At 37.3% G+C, this 18830-nt stretch overlaps 1 protein-coding gene across 1 annotated transcript in view; it reads right to left on the bottom strand.

The window, feature by feature from the left end:
• Sp4 (Sp4 transcription factor) overlaps positions 1-18035 on the bottom strand; it is a 56139-nt gene extending 38104 nt beyond the window's left edge. The window contains exons 1-3 of the mRNA XM_027932758.2: positions 17869-18035; positions 17337-17449; positions 15264-16818 (exon numbers count right to left, since the gene is read on the bottom strand). Coding sequence (XP_027788559.1) covers positions 15264-16818; positions 17337-17449; positions 17869-17875 — 1675 coding nt within the window. The 5' untranslated portion in view covers positions 17876-18035. The remainder of the gene's footprint in view (positions 1-15263; positions 16819-17336; positions 17450-17868) is intronic.
• Positions 18036-18830: the final 795 nt, after the last annotated feature.

The raw sequence follows: 18830 nt of genomic DNA, 5'->3' as shown, positions 1-18830 counted from the left end.
CCGCTAAAGATTAATTGCTCAATAACCTTTACTACTACAAGTGTGGGGCTAATACCATATTTAAAAGCATGCAGAATTCTTAATAACTAATGAAACAAATTCATTACTGATAGTTCTTGTAAGTAGTATTTGAATGCACAATTTTCTCTTTTTAACTTCTTAATAATAGTAGTATGCTAGTGTAACCTTTCTAAGACATATTACCAAAACAAATCTTTTATTTATTGGTAATCATGGGTAATTACATATTTTTTAAATGGTTATAAATTTGTTAACCTATAATATAAAGTCCAAGCAAATATTGTAGTTAAAATTGCTTTTAGAGAATGGGTGTTAAGTATTCTCACCAGAAAAACGATAATTATGTGCAGTAATACATTTGTTTATTAGCTAGATTTAACCATACCACAATGTACATATACTTCATCATGTAAACACATACAATTTATCTATTAAAAATAATAAATAATTTAAATAAATTGCTTTTCGAATGTTTCTACTTTTATTATTAACTAAAAAATTCTTCACAAGGAGCCACTGTGTAAATGCATTCTTGACATTAGCATCTATAGTACTTTTTTCCCACAGTATCAGCTAAAACCTGATCTCAAATTTGTGTTGGTAGTTGGTAGGCTCCCTGCCTCAATATCATTAGCAAAAAATTCTAGCAGATGACAAGATACCACTCCTCTTATAAGACCTGTAGGAGTACAAAACAATTGTGACATTCTTCCCTTTCTAGAATAAGAAGTAAAATATTTTCTCCTTTGAAATGGAGATTTCAAAATAAATGTACCTAACACCACTTCTAAATTTCTAGATTTCATAACTACTGTCCATGGGACAGACTGACTAGAAGTCCAATCATGAGGTGCTAAAGTAATAAACAGGTAAGCTAAGATGGTTATTAAAAAGAGAGAACGCAAGGGATAAAAATCTTTGGTCTAAAAATCAGGAATTGGTTTTTGGAAAGGTCAGAAGGTAATACCGGACAGGAGAGCTTTCTGAAAGTTACTGTGGCAGTATGCACTATCACAGGACTGTGCTTTTAAGCTAGAGTTCTCAGGGGTAGGGAAGCACACTCCCCAGATTTAAAGGGCAACTGGTTTCTGAGCAGGCATCTTTAATGTTTGCATCAATCTAAATGCCCAAGGATGTAGAGGCCTGGTTTCTACCTTTGTTGTTGTTCAAGGCAGGGCTTGTGCCTAGTTAGAAGGATGCTGGCAAACAAATCATTTTCTTAAAACAAATTCTGTAAGTCCTTAACAACAATTTCAACCTATAGATATTGATCTTTAAAGATCTTTATCTATAGATACAGACTCAATATTACATGTGGCTTCAAAGAGTTGCCAAAACAAAACTTTACTTTTTTTTATAAATACTGACAGTTTTTCAAAAGGTAATCAATTTTAAAACTCACAATATTAGTAATTAGTTTTAAAACTCACAATATTAATAATTAGATATTTTATCTGAGTACTCCCCTTGATTCACTGAAATAAAATTAAGTCCAATCTAGTCTCCACACATTTGTGCTTAAAATTACAGTATTCTAACACTAAACGAAAGTTATCTCAACTATTTCACCACCACCACACACACACACATACATGCGCGCGCACACACACACACTAGCATTTTCTTGCACTAAAGAAAAAACAGATGCTATTCCCAAAGATCACGCATGACAAAGACACCTGCTCTCCAGTACAGAGCGTTTTTCTTAAATAGTATCAGTTAACCTCTACTAATCATAAACTGCTTACAGAATGAAACATATTTGCCTTCCAATGTGAAAATTATACATGATTATCAGTACCAAGACAGGCAGCTGCCAAAGAAGCCTTTAAAAAGCACTGAAAGCTGTTTGAATACTTTGGTTTTGACAATCAAGTTTTATTTGTGCCTTTAGGGTAAGGGTGAAAATGTGAAGAGGTGTACCAAATTTTTGTAAATACTCCAAAATGGGGTGACACCTTAATTATAAAGTAGTGCTGGGAGGACACAGAAGGTGAATAGGCATAGAATATAATCCCCTTTTCTTGTCTCTCCCCCCCCCCCCCAGTACTGGGGATCAAATCCAATCCACTGAGCTTTACCCTTTTTATTTTTTGAGACAAAATCTTGCTAAATTGCCCAGATTGGCTCCAACTGAACTTGACATCCTCCTGCCTCAGCCTCCATAGTAGCTGGGATTATGGTGTGTGCTATCATACCCAATTCCTCAATATTTTTCTAACAAGAAAATATATATGTAAATGAATATATGTGCACACATACTATGAACATACATACAGATAAACAAATGAACTCAATCACGTTTTGAAAATGAAAGCTAAATTAAATTTAATCTATTTAATTTAATATTGTGAATGAACTCTGATATATCAACCTCTGTAAAATGTAAATTGGTCTTCAATTCTCTTTGGTAGTTTATTGCAAAAAAAAAAAAAAGGAAAGAGAGAAAATTCCTTTAAAACTTTTCATGGAAACTATGATTTCCTTTGCCTCAACAAATTATGATGAAACAGCAGGAAGAGATTTAAAGCAAGAGTGACTTCAGGTTCCTTCCCCAATATCTTCATGTATTAATTTTGTAACATTGGGCAAAGTATTTAAACTTTCTGAGCCTTGATTTTTTTTCCTCAATAATTAAAAATACCAGGTAGGAGATGTACTTCAGAGGGGGAGTGCTTGCTGAGTATGCATGAGGCTCTAGATTTGAGCTCCAGAACCACAAAAAACAAACAACAACAACAACAGGCTTGCTTCCCCCTCAAAAAGCCAATGACATTCTAAGATTGAGATAAAACACAACTTACCTAGATAAAGCATAGTCCCCATGAATAGAGAATGGGCATATTTTATTTCCCCAGCATCTAGAACAATGTCTGATATACAGTGGCAGATCTTGCTTATTATTTATCTACTACAAAACAATAAAGCCACAGCACCATCCCTGTCAATTGAGTTAATTTCACATAAAATGACATGCAGAATTACCTGAAGAATACAAATTCTACAGATATAAAATATTCTTCCTACCCTCAAATTTCCAATCAAAATGGGATATCAAAGTAATAAAAACTTTTTTTTTTTTGGCATTTTAATTCCCTCTGTGACTAATGTGCCCTGTGCCCCCAAAGAAATGAGGACTGGAACACTCAGCTGATGATATAGAAGTTTGGGGGCCAGGGTTGTGGCTCAGTGGTAGAGCGCTTGCCTAGCATGCATGAGGCACTGGGTTCGATCCCTGGCACCACATAAAAAATGAATAAAGTTTTTTTTTTTTTTTAAAGATATAGGAATGTCTGTGCCTTACTGAACATACTATACTACAATTACAGTTCTGTTCATCTAGATATCTAAACCAGTCCTCCCCTCGCTACCCCCCCACCCCCACCCCTGCCCAGTGCTGGGGATCAAACCCAGGCCTCACACATGCTAAGTAAGTACTCTACCACTGAACTACATCCCCAGCCCTAGATCAATCTTATAAAGAATTTGTTCTTCCTAGTTCCCTAACTTACTGGCTGAATGACCTTGTTAAGTAAATTCACCTCTGATGGCTTCGGTTCCTTGTTCTATAAATTGAGGTCACCACCCATTACCTTCTTTATAGGATTGTGGAAAAAAAAAATGAGTTACCATAAACACAGTGTTTAAACAGTGTATAACATATAAAAGACAACCAATGAACTAATTTCATAAATGATCACAGGAGACAAACACTATAGTACATAGGGAATACACAGTGAGGTTAAAGTATAGGGTTCTGGAACCATCATTTACCAGATGGCCTTGAGCAAGTTATTTCTCTCTAGATCAGTTTTTTACACCTGAAAGGAGGGATGACAACACTTACCTTATAGTGTGTTCTGAAGATTAAATGAGTTACTACATCACATGCTGCATCTATAATCTAGTATACTACAACCATGCAGTAAATGTCAGCCAAAATATAAAATATAAGGATGAAAGAAGTACCCCTTTACTACTTGTCTTATTCACGAAATAAAACAGCATGATTTCTTTCCCCATTAGAATATATGGGACAGGAGATCAGTCCCATGATATTAAACCTTATAAAGAACACATGAAGCCACACAATATAGATGCTGAGTATCTATTTGTTTACTGAATTCATGGATACAGTCCACTAGTGGGAGTCAGTGAAATGGATAAAAGTCTATCAAGGAATTACTAAAAGCATTTACCTGCTCTATTATAAAAATAAATATAGGTAGTTGTAGCCTACTAATGAGGACAAGAGAAATTCTAGAAATAAAATTACAGCATGCTTTAACATCATAAAACTAAAATCACAAATACTTAGATGTCTGTTTCAACAAACATTATAATTTATAGTATGTATGACAATATCTGTCAAATGTCTCAAATTGCTTCATAAGTACATTTAGCTATCTGGGAAAACCTACAGGATTTATAAAGCATCTTAGATATTTCTCCTATATATATCCAGTTAGTATTTGACATCACATTCATCTAATCTTTTCCTCTTCCTTTTTCTCCTTCAACTCCCTGGTGTCAACATCCTCAACTATACCAAAACAAGGGTTTTCCAGCCCTCCCACAGCCCCAAACCAAGCACAGGTACCCACTTACCACAGCATAGATCACTATCTGGTTCCTATACTCCTGTGCAAAAGCAGCTCCGCTTCTGTGAACAAAAAGCTATGGTGACTTGTCTCATTATTTACAGAACTGTGCTAAACCCCTCTTGATGGCCTCCTTACGAAGCATCTATATAACCTCAGATGGAGAGAAACAAACTGGAGTCTGTACGCACTTTCAAGTTCTCTTCAAATTCCCCTTTCTTCTAAAGTTTTTGCCTGCAATTGTCTACCAAAAATATATAAAGCAATCTGATACAAATTCTCTTTATTTCACTTTACTGATCACTTTTCCTTTTATAATCATAAACTCTCATTCTTTAAGTATGAATCTTGAATCTATTTCAAGGATCTATTCATTCATTCCATTCTTCTATTAAGTCTAAGTTCTCTGCCTGTATATTTTTCCTAGTATCAAGATCATATGTATGGAGAAATGTTCACCAGGGCGTGAGAAGAAAATACACGTGTGTGTATGTACATATATACATATGTATACATATTTGTTAATATATACTATTATTACTTAATCTAAGTGTAAATTCCATAAAGTATACACAATACTAATTGAATTTTCAAACTACATGTGACATCCAATATAACCTGAAATAGTACTCCTCTTTCTTTTGACTTGGCAAATTTTCAGTTTTCTTTTAAATCCCAGCTCAGTTATAAACTTCTCCATGAACACATTCCCAGAACCAGTTCTCCTTTCCTATGGGCTTCCATAACACTTCACTCATAGCTCTTATAAACCAAATGTCACATTGTAATCTAATAAACTATATATACATCATATTCCATTGAGTCTAAGATGTGAATGACCTCAAGAAAGAAAAAAGTCTATTAAACTATGAAATGATTTTTAGTATAAGGTGTATTTCAATGTTAAATATATTAAAATGTACAAAGTATATCTTAGAAGAAAATAAAAAACAGTCTCTCCCACAACAGATTATATATCCTGTAAAGGTGAAAATGTCTCACTTCATCATTAGTGTTTCAATACCAATTACCATACTTGATACATAGGGAAAAGAACAAATCTGATGTTTTTATCTAATCCCTTACCATTTCTCAACATTCTAGGTACTAAAAAAAAGTTCAATAATCTGTTTTTCATATCTAGTAACCATTTCCTTCACTGCCATAGTCTTTGGAGGGCACTGTGACTTTATGACTTAATTACCTCAACAAAACCCTTTTAACTGGGCTCCTGGGCTCCTTTCTAACTTTTCCACACTTTTAGTTAGAGAAACATTCTAGTATATATCATTTGCATCACAAATATTCCCATTTAATTCCTTCTACACACTAGATTGATGTTATTTGAACTTACTTTTATTATTGATTTGGCAAAATCTCCTTTTCAAAATGTTAGGAACTGGTTCAATAAATACAACTTCTCCAGCTGAAACACGGATGTCATACTACCTACTGAGCACAGGATGAGCTACTATTCTGGGATACCCCTGTACCTCTATGGAATACCACTCCCTGTGTTAGCTCTAAGCTCCAAGTGAGGTCTTTATGCTTTGATCCCTGTCAAGTTCATTCCATGTTCAGCAGCTTGACTCAAGACATCATCTTCCTTCACCTCTCCACTTTCAAAGTCTCAGATGTCCAGTTTTCAAACCAATCCTTGAGGCCTATTATCAAGTCCTATATCCATTCAAGAAAGACTTGATTGTTTACTCCAATACCCTGATCTCACTTGTCACTTGTTTACTCCAATACCCTGATCTCACTTGTCTCATGCTTGTTTGCCATTCCTCAAAACCCAGTACTTAAGTTTAAAATCTCATATAGTTGCAATTTCCAGATAATTGTTTCATGTATATAATAAGCCTTATCTCCCCAACATAAGCACCTTTTAATGACAGGTGAGTATTCTCAGAATCTAATAAAGGCTGAGAGCACAAAGCAGACATTTAATTCTTACTACATGGAAATACTGCTTTTTTCACTTGTACATACACCTCTCCTCATATCCTTGGTTGAACTTTGCCAAAGTTTTGATACTTCTCTTATGTAAACCACTCATTTACTTCCAATGTAAATACTAATATCCATACCTAAAATAACTTTCTCCCACTTTATTACTTCACATTGTTTTAGTGGATGTTACTAGGTTAAGAGTGTACCAGATCATCACCTCTCATATATAGTTTTATTTATAACAGGTTTTTTTATACATACATCTGATCTTTACTACTCTATGAAGTAAAGACAGAAGGAACTAATATTGCTATTCGACAAATGAAAACAAGGATGAAGCTCCAAATACAAAGTTTGCCCAGGGTGGAACAGTTAATTGGTACCATGGAAGCAAAAATACAAAAAGTTTTAATTTTCAGTCCTCTGCTATGCTCTCAGTACCTGCCTCTGAAGTTAATAAACAACAAATCTGCTCCTTGAACCATACCTGACTACATTTATCATCATCTCTGAGGAAAAGACCCTTCAGGTGTATGAATCACACTTCTTTCCTATTCAAAAGGTTCTCTGGTCTCAATTCAAAAACAAGCACCACCAAACATACACACACACACACACACACACACACACACACACACACAAACAAATAAATAAATACATACATACATACATACACTTCTGGTGCTAGATATTTTGAACCCCCAAAGACAGACATTCTGGATTTGTATACTCCACAGGGTAAATTAACAAATTTAAAGCTGTGAGTGCTTCTCAGAGTTTGATCTCAGGATCCCAGACTTTCCAACTGTTCTCCAATTCCACTCAAGAAGTGATCATATTGTTCATACTAATGTAACAGTATCAGAAACAGAACTGTAACTAAAGAGCTAATAAGTACCAAATCAGTGCTGGGTGCCAAAGTGTATGTTTAAAATACTAATGCTTTGATATTCACCAAATTAAAGGGCAAATAATACTGAAAAATATCCCAATTTTAAGAGGGAATCAGGCTGGGTCTATCATCAGCACCTACAAACCTAAACAATGAAGAACATATTAATATATTAATATATGAGTTTAACATTCATTGCATCATAGAATTAATCTGTATTATATAGCCTCTGATAAGAAAAATGGTAAACATCACCTTCAAACTTCCTCCTCAAAACCCTACTTATTCTATCAGGTAAGTTTAAGACTTATAGAACTCTCTGACCACAGGTTGGACAGATGTATATATGTCCATAAACTCAAATATCCATAGAATGTTAAGTTTTAAAATTGAAAGTCAACTCACAGTTCATCTAATCAAACTTTATATACAAGAAAGTCTTTTAAAATAGTCTACAGTAATCTCTGACAGATGGACAGCTAATCTTTAATGACAAAAGATCACTAATGAAACATCATTCCATTGTGGTTTAGTTCTAGACTGTGTGTGTGTGTGTGTGTGTATACACATGCATGTTGTGTTTCCCAGGGCCAAACAAAACAGAACTATTTAGGTTTAAAAAAAAAAAAAAACCAGGCCTTCATATATCCAAAGATAGCTGTCACATTTTCTCTTGTTCTCACTTAACAATAAAAAGTGCCTTTCTTTAATTATTACCAGTATAAAATATTTTCCACATTCTTCATTCTGGGAACCTTCTTGATATGCTTGCTAGTTTGTCAATGTCTCACTTAAAACATGCCACCCAGAACTGTGTACATTATTGCAGAAGCAGTATGACAAGCACGCAGTACAGAAAAACCTATACTCTACTCTCAGTCCACACTAAACCAATAAAACCCTAATCATTTTCACAATCCTGCTGCAAGCCAGGTTTTTTATCCTATAGAAATATAATACTCCCCACTTTTAAGTACAGGATCTTATCTGTTGTATTTATCTTCCCAGCATTGGAGCCTCTTAAGATCACCCTGAATCTCAATTTTATCTCCTATCATATTAGCACCATCTCCAAGCTTTGTCTCATCTTTGAATTCAGTAAATAAAATAAGGTCATCTTCCAGACTGGTACTTGAAAAAGAAAGTTATACAGGACTGTATCAAAGGTAGAATCCCATGCCAAAATGCCAAAGACAACTATTAACGTAGACAATCAATTAACAGGTTTCATCTGATTGTGTGACCAGTTATGAACCATTCAGAAATTGTGTCATTGTGCTGCCATTGCTTTCTTGGTATACTCATTAGAAAGCTTAAGGAAAGAAGATGAGGATAGGGCAGTACTGCAGATTGAACCCAGGGCTGTTTTACCACTGATACATGCTATTTTTTGTTTTCATTCTTAATCCTATGCTCCTCCTTCTATTCTCCACATACAATAAATCTGAGCTTAACAAGGTCTCCATGTAGCCACACTAGTTGGAATTTACCACTTCTGTTCATTATTATATGTCAGTACCACAAATTATTGGTGTTAGGAGAGAGCTTAATTGCACAGTCAATATTTCAATTTTCAAAGTCACCAATCAGCCCTTTTAAAGATTTCCGCATAGATATCAGACGCAAAAGTCTGTGGACTTATCCTGTAGCTTCTTATGTAACAATAGGAATGGAATCAAAGATGACTTTGAATCATGCTGTTCCCACTTACTGGCAGTCATAGTTTCCTAAAGAAATTAAAGCTCAGTAAGGCTGTCTATAAAATGGACACAATACTTATAAGAATATTGTAAGGTTTAATAAGACCATATAAACGCTGGTCCAGCACCTAACACATATTAGGTAAACAATAAATGTCTACTTCTTTCCTTCACAAGTTTCATTTAAAAGAAAAAGCCATTTCTAACTACAGTTTGGGAAAAGATACTTCATTATAGCCCAAGGATTTCCTTACCTACATGTAAAATTTACACGTAGGAGTTATGGCTAGAGCACTTGCCTAGCATGCATGAGGCACTGGGTTCTATCCCTGGCACCACATTAAAAAAAATAAATAAATAAAATAAAGGTATAAAAATAATTTACTAACATCTTTTTTTCTGAACATGCTCTTTCAAGAAAGAGAAAAATACTATCACCTAGTTCCCACCATTAAATTCTGTAACAAGGAAACCTAGAGAATTCTATTTTTCACCAGTAATATCATACTTAATATACAAGAGCTGGAATATTCAGTGAAGACAGGAACAGCCTGTGAAAGACAAATTCAAGTGGAGAGCTGTCCCTCCTTGATTTCTAAACTTCAGCTACATTTTCTCACAAGAGATCTGGATAACAAACCCGGAAAAACAACTGGAGCAGAAGTCAAGATTCCAGCTCTCACTTAGCCATAAAATACAAGAAAGTCTTTCAACCTTTCTGGGCTTCAATTTACTCATTTCTAATAATAGGGCTAAGGAATGAGGATGGGAGCAACTCGATTATTTTGAAGTTTCCTTAGTAACTACAACTTCATTAAGCCTTCATCTACCACCACCTACTTCTATAAGCAATTTGCATTTAAAACAGATTTTCTTTGACACACTTTGGTCATTCATTAGGTAGTAAAACAACTCTCATCATGTACATTACAGTTCAGAAGAGTACAGAATAGGACATATATGTGTATGGTCTGGTATCAGGCCAGGTTCCCCCCATTTTTAATCAATCCTCAATGTGTCATTCCCACTTATTGGAGACTACAACACCTGACCCATATTTCTGCTTTCACTTAAAACAATAAAATGCTTTTATAAACAGACTTTAGCAGCAATAGCAAAAGGTCAGAGCTAGTAAGCCAAGGATCCTTTCCCATTAAAAAATACTATCATTTTATAAATCTCTGTAATTCTACAATGTCTACATATATCCCCTTCCCCTAGCTTCCTAATCAAACTTCCTTTTCTATTTTCTCTTAAATCTACTATTCTGGAGTGCCCCAAAACTCGAAAGATTTTTATATATATATATACACACACACACTAATTTATTTATTTATTTATATATATATATTTTTTTTTGGGGGGGGGGGATTGAACCCAGGGGTGCTCTACCACTGAGCTATATCCCCAGACCTTCTTTTTTGTAACAGGGTTTTGCTAAATTGCCCAGTTTGGCCTTGAATTTGCAATCTTCCTCTCTCAGCTTTTTGATTAACTGGGATTACAGGTAAGTGCTATAACATCCAGCCTGATTTAGAATTTAGAAAGCAAATGATTGAAAGTGTTTTCCCTTGCTCCTTTCTCAATCCTGAAATCCTTTGCAGAAGATGCCCTTTTAAAAAATTAATGTTGTCTCTAACTTGAGTCCTTTTCATCTTACAGGAACAAACTATCTAATGGCTAAAACCAATCTGGTAGTTCAGAACCCAAATCATTCATTAGGGTATAACATGTAAGTCCCTTGTTAACAAATTCTAATCTGTAACAAAGAGTGTTAGAAGATTTTAAGAAAATAAGAGTTACAAAAGTAAATCTGACTTGTCTGAAAAACCACCAAATTGAGTATAAGTTTATGTATATATACAGACCTTTTAAGATGCCTAGTAGTGAAATCCAAATTAATATAACCTATATGGCAAAATAAAACTTTATTTGTGTTAAATCTCAAGCCAAGTTTCTACTTTTAGTAGCTCTGGATGTAAGAGGATAATTCTACTAGATTAAATTAGTTTTATAAATTAAACATAAATTTCAATTATGTTATTTGGTCCCCATATTTACCAGTAATGAAGAACTGGCTTTCCAATTTCTGGCTTCATACTATATCCCCAGGTTTAAACTTCAATGCCCCCACAAAAATAAAGGAATTCGGTAAGAGTCTCAGCGTCAGCAATATCTTATCAAGTCGGAACTTCCTTTGTGGGAAAACTAGCATAGCAAATGTAATTTCCACTAAAATTAACAAAGCAGTATCCAGTCATCAAGCAAAAGGCCTATAGCATGATGTGTTACTATATGTGATGATTATAGCCCAAAATAAGCTAAATCACTGGCTCTGGCCAGCCCAAGTTAATTACAATTATATATACCAATGGTTCCTAAAAACTCTAAATTCTTTAAGGTCTAACTCCTGAAGTTCACTTGGTAACTAGGGACAATATGAAGATAGTTCTCATTTGAACAAAACCTGCACTCTCCTCACTTAGTTAAAACAAAAGAGGTCCTTAAGCCAAAGTACAATTAGTTGTTATCTTTGTGCTTAACTTAAAATAAGGTTCCCCACTTTTCCTTTAATCTCAGAATCCCAATAAAGAAACATGCAGAAAGCACATGTATTTACTTCCTACTACAATTTTAACTAATTGTTAAAGATGCTTAGCCTAAAAATCAGAATTTTTAGATTAGACCAAAGCACAGAAACATACTATTTTGAGTACATTAGCAAGAAAAGAGAGCGTCTCATTTCATAATACAAAGTGCAAAGCTCCCCAGATTCAAGAACTGGTTTCATTAGATTTGCTTTGTAGGATTTTTTTCCATTCTTTGTCCATATCATTCATATCTCCCCCATACCCCCTGAAGAGTAAAATGAGGATGGATGGTGCAGAAGTTTTAACCTTTGTCCTTGAGCTACCTATAACATTCTGCTAAAGCTGACCAATAATGTTTTCAAATATAGACAGTGTTCTCATTTATATGTTGAGAGAGAAAGAGTTATCTCAAAAACATGAAGAACAGAACAGTGGTTATCAGAACCAGGGAAGAGGCGAGGTGACAGAGAGAGGATGGTTAGTGGGTACACAGGCAGTTAGTTGAATAAGAGTAGTAATTTCTAATGTTCCAAACCTCAGTAGGATAACTGTGGCTGACAATTAATTGAATATTCCAAAATTACTAATAGAGAGAATTTGAATGTTCCCAACACAAAGAAATGATAAACATCTGAGGTGGGTGATACATTGTACAGATGTACTGAAATGTCAAACTATATCTCATGAATAAGTACAACTATTATGTGTCAATTAAAAATTAAAAATATTTTTTAAAACTTGTGACTATTAAGAGTAAATACACTTCTACAAATTAAACATTCTCATGAAGAAAAACATGAAATAACCAAGAAGGTATTTAAAATGGAATAGGGATACGAAGTTACAGATCTGAAATTCCAGGGTTCATTTATAAAAGGGATATGTAAGTATTTGTTCTCCTCTTCTCAAAGCATTAAAATATTTGGTCTTCTACTCTTTAAAGTCTTAAAAACACAAAACCAAAGAAAACAGAGCAATTTTATTAGCTCCACTATAATCATTCCTGGGCACTACTCCCAATTCCAAACTGTTATGTGTGTCTCTCTCTCTCTTTTTTTTTTTTTTTTTTTTTTTTGAGTACTGAGCGTTTAACCCAGGGCCTCACACAAGCTAGGTGAGTGCTCTACCACTGAACTATGTCCCCAACCCTTCTCAATCACCTTGAGTACCATACTTCAAAAAGCAACTACCATGATAGGCATTAGGATAAAATCTGCAAACAACTAAACCTGGATTAATTTCTGGTCTTTGTAATGTGGATCTCTTTTAAAAATTAATGGAGCTGATCTACTAGAACATTAACTCTGCAACATCAACAAAACTTAAAGTCCTTGGGCTTCAGGGGGAAAAATCCAAATATGTAAAGTTCAATTTTCCTCATTTTTAAAGTGGAGCTCCTAAAGCATATGAACTCTCTAAGTTAAAAAAAAAAAAAAAATCACCCATTAAAATAAAGAAATAAACACATCTCTTAGGAGTGCTCAACATACAGTAGCCATCCTCAAAATATATTTGTGAAATTAAAAACTAAAGTTTTTCCTTTTTTGCCAGTCAATCTATTTTCTGAGGCAAGCTATACTCTTCTGTTTCCATATTCTGTCTTCTGGTTTACTGCTGATGATTAGACCCTTGATTCTTTCAAATTTTCCAGGTGATTCTTAATCCCAGAAGCTGGATCCTGTGTTTAAAATGAACCACTCAAGTGAGTTTGAGTTGAGGGGTCAGAACACTGGCTTACTCTCAACAGGGAAGGGGAAACCTCTGGATTGTAACATACATTAATTAAAGAGCAGAAGTGGCTACTTCTAATCTAAATTATAAATTACTCAATTCTCTTAATTACTACAATTCACTAACTAACACTTAAAGGTCAAGATGAAATAACTTTTGCTGTGACAATGCAAACTGTCACTCAACCTACCAAATGCAGACACTGTTCTGAAATGCTCCAATCACTGTTAATGTTTAGAAAATGAGTAGGAACAAAGCAAGTTAAGGATTATAAGCCAGAGAATCACTTACATAATTGTACTGTAATGGTGATAGAGGAAAAAGTATCAAATCAAAATACTAAAAAGATTACTGTGCTATCAATATAGGAGCCATTAGCTAAATGTGGCTACTCAAATAAACATTTAAAATCCTGTTCTTCAGTTGCACTAGCCACATTTTAAAGTGCTCAATAGCCACATGTCACTAGTGGCTAACATGTTTGATAGGACAGGGAGAGAACATTTCCAAGAGCACAGAAAGTTCTATTGGATGGCACTGGTCTAGAGGTAGTGGGTATCTAGGAAAAAAAAAATGTAGTCTATGTTCTCCTGAATCAATAGGTCCTATCAGGCAATTTCCAATTTTACATGTATGCATCTACTCTATGTATTAACTTTTAGTATATTTTTTTCGCAACTTGTGTTAAGAAAGGTCATTCAAAAGTGACAAGCTTGTTTATTTCAGATTACCAAAATAGAAATATTCAATTAACAAGATTTAAAAGTATCAACAGCACTTAAAACCACAACTAGGTTTTCACCAAACCAGAATCAATGAAAAATATTTAATTACTAGAAGTCAACAAGTATTAGGTACAATAAGACTGTTTCAAAAAAGATTAAACTACTTACTAGGGACTAGTTTTCCAAGTACTTTAGCAGTATCTATTTATATGCATAACAAATAACAACTGCTTTTATAATTGGTTTAAAAATGACCTTTCTACAGTTAGTCCAAATTAGTGACATTTTACTGTCTACATTTTTATATTGCTTTCCACCAACCACACATTAAACATCTACAAATAATACAATGACCTCAAAACTTAAACAATAAAAATTTTTAATGAAAGAACTATTAATTCACAGTCTAGAGCAAATCCTGATTAGAGCAAAAAGTAGGCATAAAAGTTAATGAAACAATTTGCAACTTCAAATTCTATTCCTTAAGTGCAACAATATCTACTTTATAATAACACAGTATAATAAAATACAAAACACTGGCAACAAGATGCTGAAATTTGAGCAATAACTTCCAGTTTAAAAAAAAAAAAAAAGCTAGACTTATTACACAGCAGAACTCAAACTTCAACAGACTCTCAACTATACATACTTCAATTTAAACCTACTTTTCCTGAAGAACAGGTGAACATCATTTTAACTAGAGTTCTTTCTAAAGAGTTCAAGTGTACTCAAACATGATGTCTAAATTACAGAAGACAATTAGGATTCTAATGAGAAAATTTTGTTTCATGGAAGAATTTTTAAAATGGTCTATTTAACAAATTTAACACATAAAACCCGACACTAAAATCTACAGATGTGAACAGGTCACACTGATTGCTATAGTTATGGCTGTTCATACTGTATTCTTGTTTGGTTTTAATTCCTTATGATCATTTGTTTACTTCAAAGATCATATCAAATCTAAGAGTTAGCAAAGAGAAGCACTAGTTGATCATTACTAAAAACTGTTTATACTGTAGTTAAACAGAAAACACATTGTAACTTACCTGCAACACTAGTGATTGTAACTGGAACTCCCTGCACTTGAACGCCTGCAGCACCCAGATTGGCAACGCTCACTGTCTGAAGGTTAGGCACTGATGCAAGCTGGGCAGTATTCAAAGTTATTGGGGCACCAGCAACAGCCACAGGAGCAATCTGAGCAAGAGTTGTGCCACCACTTGAAGACACTGGGGTGATGGTTAATTGTTGGGATAACCCAGCATTCTGAACTTGCAAATTTGAAAGACTCTGAATATTCTGAACCTGTACAGTTTGCCAACTGATTTGCCCTGAAGGTGTTAAAGTTGGAGCCCTGATAAGCACCTGAGTCGGATTTACTGCTTGAAGTTGAACATTCTGCAAAGGCTGCTGCTGGATGGTCTGAATTGTCTGCCCTGACTGAAGTTGAAATGACTGTGGTGGAATAGCCTGAATAATCTGTTGCTGAGGCTGTTGGATCTGGATCTGTTGTAAGATAGGCTGGCCTACAATTTGCACTTGCTGAAGAGAATTTGATTGATCCTGTGCATTCTGTATTCCATTAGGCTGAAGCTGACTGGAGCTCTGTGCTTCAGACTCAGTAGCAGCAGGTGTTTGAGATTCTTCAATGGTGCGTTCAGAACTACTGGCTGATGTGCTTGCATACTGGCCTGTATCTGCTGAGCTCACTAATGTGTCACTGCTTGTTAGAGATGTTGAAGCGGTGGTTGTGCAGGTGGTGGAGGAGGAGGGTGATTCCGGCATAGTACTGGCAGAAGCAGTGGTGGTTGTGGGTGTGGAAACTAACTGATTCCCATTAGAAGTCCCACTATCAGTAGTAGTAGCAGGCTGGCCAACTTGTCCAGTCCCTCCTCCAGTAGTCACGTTGTTTATCACTGGCAAAGCCAAAGTCACTCCTCCAATGTTAATTGGTAGGGTTGTTACAACTTGAGCCTGAGTACCAGGAAGGGTCTGTAATTGCAGTGGTATTGAAACACCAGGTCTAATTTGGACTGGAACTGTCTGATTTGCGAGGTTTTGAGCAAGAATATTCCCAGAAGATGTCCTATTAGCAGCTGTGAGTATAGCTTGATTATTACCTGCAGAAATTAGCTGAATCTGACCCTGCAAATCCTGTAGAGATGAACTACTAGTTGGATTGATTTGAATTTGCTGACCTTCCACTGTTTGAAGTTGTGGAATCACTTGGTACTGTACACTACCACTTGGATTTTGTACTTGTATGACTTGAAATTGACCAGGGGTGGAAGAATTACCTGATTTAGCTTTTGTAGGAGATGCACTCCCGTTATTACTGCTGGAAGAACTAGATGAACTAGAAGCTGGTTGAGAAACGTTATTTTCTTTTGAAGCAGGAGGAGTGGAGGCAACAAGTTGCCAAGCGTTTCCAGCAAGTTGCGTTGTTACCAGTTCTAGCTGTTGTGGTTGATTCTGAAGTTGCACCAATCCTTGGCTTGGATCTATAATAATTTGTTGTTGTCCAGTTGCTTGATTTTCACCAGGAGTCCCTATTTTGCTGCAAGTAGCTGCCAGTAAAGCCAGAGGAGAGGGCTGAGAGTCCTAACCAAAATGGAATGGTAAAGGAGAGGGGGGGAAAAAGTGGGCGGATTTAGTGGAGGCCAGAAGTTGGGAGGGGGTCATTTATTTATTTTGACAGCTCTACATATCAGAACTTACTCAAGAAGTGGCAGAAATAAAAAAAGAAATATTAACAAACACAGGTAAGAACTATATGGATAAGGAAACAGAACCTGTAATACAAAGTTTAAGTAAAAAAAAAAAAAAAAAAAAAATTCTAACAAACTTTCCTAAAGTGTTATTCACCTAAGCTCAAAATGCCCTTGGGAAAATACACACCTTTTTCTTACAGTATAAGTTACTGATGTAATTTTAAACAACGTTATAGCCTCAAATATGTGAAATCTTCATGAATTTACAATTTAAGTTCCTCACTTTAAGATGCTTTGAGTGGATAAACATTTTTATTTTGCTCTTTACTTTTGGGCATTTAAAGGGCATAACTCCCTTTCTTCCCTAATGTTCCGTGATGATTTTTTTTTCCGTATGTTGGCTTTTACCTGGGAGCCTGAGGTTTTGGTTTTTTTATTGTTATTCTCTGGCTCAGAGGTTTTCCCTCCTTCTGTAGCCATCGCCGCTGCCGCCGCCTCCTCCTCCTCCTCCTTCTTCTGATCTGCAACAAACCCCCCCATACACACATACACGACAACAGGTTATTAGGATTATTATTATTTGTCTTCCCCCTCTTCACTTCTCCCCCCTCCCCCCGAACATTAATCTCCATAAACCGGCGATCCCTGCACACCGGCAGGGGGTGGGGGAGAAGGAGGGAAGGGAGGAGGGGGATATCACAAAACGTGGTTTGAAACCCGACCCATCGGCTCCAGAGCAACACCCAGAAGGAGGTTGTTCTAGCTCAGACATTAAGACAAAACACAACCCTCCTTCCCTCCCCCTGATTCCCTCCCTCCCTCTCCTCCTCCCCTTAAAGCATCTCAGCGGCCCCGGGGGAGGGGGGAGAACCGAGCAGGGTCTGGGGAGGGAGGGAGAGGGAGGCGGTGAAGGAGACCGAGGGGGGTGGAGAATACGTACCGCTCATCCCGCATTAACAGGACAAACCCTCAGACGGAGACACTGGGATAGAGGTGGGTGGGGGTGGGGGCGAGGCGGGAGGAGAGGCCGGTCCCGCCCGCCCGCGGTGGCTCGGAGGAGGCTGTAGCTGGCACAGGCTCTGCCTCTTTTTCCGCGAATGGCCGCCGCTGGGCTGTGGCGTAGCAGCTCCTCTCTCCGCCCGAGCCCGGCTGACTCGCCCTTGATTGACAGCGGCGGCGCGCGGCGCGGGCGGTGGCGCGGGCCGGGGGCGGGGCCAGGGCGGTGCGAGCCAGGCCGACTCCCCACCCCCCTAGGCCTCTCTCCGCCGGAGCCGCCGACTCTCCACCCCTTCCCCCAGCGGATTGGCCGCCGACCTGCCGGGGGCCGGGGCGCTGGGGCCGCCTCCTCTCCACCCCCTTTCCCGGGGTTATTCTTTCAGTCGCTTTTCTTTTCCTCCCTTGGCTCCTCTCGCGCTCTTTCTCTCGATGTTCTAGCTCAGGCGCGCTGCCGGTAGGCCCTCCTTACAGCCAAACTTGTTGTCTCAGGATATCCCGCCCCCTACTCATTTCCCGGCGCCCTCCACTCAAAACCCTGTTCCAGCATCCCTCCGAATGGCCACTAAAGGAAAAAGTGGGGCTATCGCTCAAGGGAAGCGCGAGAGGCGAGCGTCGGGACGCGCAGACCCCCGGCGGCTAGGCGCGAGGGGTGAACTGCCCACTGCCCCCGCGCAGCGAGCATGGCTTTCCTGAGGCGCATCCGGACCCGGGCGCCCTTTTTCCCTGGCTCGGTCTCCATTGGCTGAGCTCCTGCTGACGCGCGCTGAGTGGTGGGAGAAAGGGGGCGGGCCACTGACGCAAAGGCTGTCGGCCCTTGTAGTCTCCAGCAGCCTATGCAGCCTCTCCGAGGCACCGCCTTCCTCCCGCCCCCGACCAAGGCCGAGCTGCCAAGCGGAAAGCTGCCCG

This window comes from Marmota flaviventris, chromosome 1 (assembly GCF_047511675.1).
Source record: "Marmota flaviventris isolate mMarFla1 chromosome 1, mMarFla1.hap1, whole genome shotgun sequence".
In the NCBI taxonomy this organism is placed as follows: Eukaryota; Metazoa; Chordata; class Mammalia; order Rodentia; family Sciuridae; genus Marmota; species Marmota flaviventris.
The sequence above is the reverse complement of the archived record's forward strand: the minus strand, read 5'-3'. Positions and strand labels throughout refer to the sequence as shown.